This window comes from Arachis ipaensis, chromosome B01, assembly GCF_000816755.2.
Source record: "Arachis ipaensis cultivar K30076 chromosome B01, Araip1.1, whole genome shotgun sequence".
Lineage (NCBI taxonomy): Eukaryota > Viridiplantae > Streptophyta > Magnoliopsida > Fabales > Fabaceae > Arachis > Arachis ipaensis.
Genome location: NC_029785.2, coordinates 119671823 through 119673825, shown reverse-complemented (window position 1 = coordinate 119673825; position 2003 = coordinate 119671823). Strand labels below are relative to the sequence as shown.

General features: G+C 29.0%; 1 protein-coding gene across 2 annotated transcripts in view; it reads right to left on the bottom strand.

Annotated features, from left to right (window-relative positions):
* The window catches only part of LOC107634915 (MADS-box protein CMB1-like), a 7076-nt gene extending 5313 nt beyond the window's left edge, over positions 1-1763 (bottom strand). Inside the window, exon 1 of one of the 2 annotated variants that reach the window (XM_016338264.2) lies at positions 1391-1763. In XM_016338264.2, the coding sequence (XP_016193750.1) occupies positions 1391-1575 (185 nt within the window). In that variant the 5' untranslated portion in view covers positions 1576-1763. The remainder of the gene's footprint in view (positions 1-1390) is intronic. The other variant, XM_021124205.1, reaches the window with a different exon arrangement.

Genomic DNA, 2003 nt, shown 5'->3' with positions numbered 1-2003 from the left:
TATAGTTATAATATTTATAGACAAACATTATTGAAAGGTGCACATAATTGTCTTGTGTACTCTGTAGTGCTTCACTGCAAAACCTGATGAGGACAAGGTGGTAGTAGTAGTTGTATATGAAAAACCAAATACAACTATTAAACAACGGTTTAAAGGATTGCCGGTAATTTTTGCAGCTTTAGAAAGCTAAAACAGGTTTTATCATATCAAACATCCCATCTATCTGACACCAAAATCATAACAGTAAACCCTCCATTCTTAATTAATTAATAATTTATTTATAATAATCACATTTAGTGAAACTTTTGTTGACTAACAAAATAACACACTAAAAGTTAGAAACTCAAAACGGATGGTTTTGTGAGGGTTATAAATTATAATTCCCGGTTTTTATCTTAATAAGGAATTGAATACCAAATATTCTGTAAATTTGATTAACCTGGCAAAAAATTTGAGAGGATCTAAATGATAGAATTTTAGTGTATGGTTTTCTTTTTTTATTTTTTATTTTTAAAAAAAGAAGAGGAAGAAGAGAGAAAGAAGAAAGCCATTAATCAATCTCTTATCAGATGCAGTGTTTTATTTTTTTAAGGGAAAAAAATCAAAACAGATGGATTACTATATTCAAGCTAAGGGTTAAATAATGAATTAATTAGTTCCTGATTTTATCCGAATGAATAGAAAATTTCCAAACAAGTTTAATAAACTTGGGAGAAAAGAATTGAGAGGATTGACCTTTAAATTCAGCGAACATACATTATTGAACAAAATTTTTATTTTTATTTTTATTTTTTGAAAAAATATGAAAGAAAGAAGAAAAATCAATTATTGTAACATACACCATTATATTACTACATACACCTGGTGTCCAGAAAAGTATGTTTGTAACCCTAGCTATTTCAAGAACATGACTCATCTTTAAATAAAGCAAAGTTTTCAATGATTTCAGATCTTCATCAAAGGGGTAAAAACTAGAAATATCTAACAATTTCATTTGTCAATTTTTTTTTAAAAAAAAAATATCTAAATTCTTGAAAAAAAAGTGAAAAAAACTGGAAAGATCGGAACTTGAACACACTTCACACATAGTTTTTTGTTCTTGATTATATTCAAAAACAGCAAGTAGTTAAGTTGAGTAAAAGAACACACAGATCTTGCACAAAAATGACCAAAACAAAAACACTTGTACATAAAAGAACATTCTTTTGCAACTTAGTTTATGCACAAACATTTAGGCACACACTAAAACATTCCAAAAATAATTAAGGGATACATCTCAAGATTTTGTTTAATTTAAAAAAAAAATTTATTTTTTTATTTTCAAAAAATCGATAGCTATCCCAATAATAATGAATTACATATCTATAAAAAAAAATTAGAAAGTATATACCTGGAAGTGCTGCTAAACTCGTAGAGTTTGCCGCGATTAGAGAAGATGATGAGGGCAACTTCGGCATCACAAAGAACTGAGAGTTCATAAGCCTTCTTGAGCAAACCATTTCTCCTCTTTGCAAATGTAACTTGCCTGTTGATCTTGTTCTCTATCCTCTTCAACTCAACCTTACCCCTTCCCATGTCTTCAACTCCTCTCTTTCCTCTATTGGTTAAGTGAAGAGAGTCCTTTCTTAAAAGCCCTCTATGCTAGGGGTACCAAAAGGGATAAAACAACAATAGTAGAAGTAGTAGTAGTAGTAGTGCAATTCAACAAATATAAGTAGAAATAATAAAGGGTTTCCCTCCTGCTTTTATTAGTAGTGGTGCTTTCTTCTTCTATCTCTTCTTTATTTATAATATCTGTATTCTTTGGTGTACTATACTCTACTACTACTATCTTCTCTTCTCTACAGCCACAAAAATATACATACGCTTAATTGGCTTAACCAATAATAAATGCCAAATTATTTTTCATGTTTTCGTTGCTAGTATTAGTATATATGGTTTTTAACTTTATGTTTGTACCTCAAAATGTTCAATTTAATTTTCTTTAAATTTGGCTAGTGTTG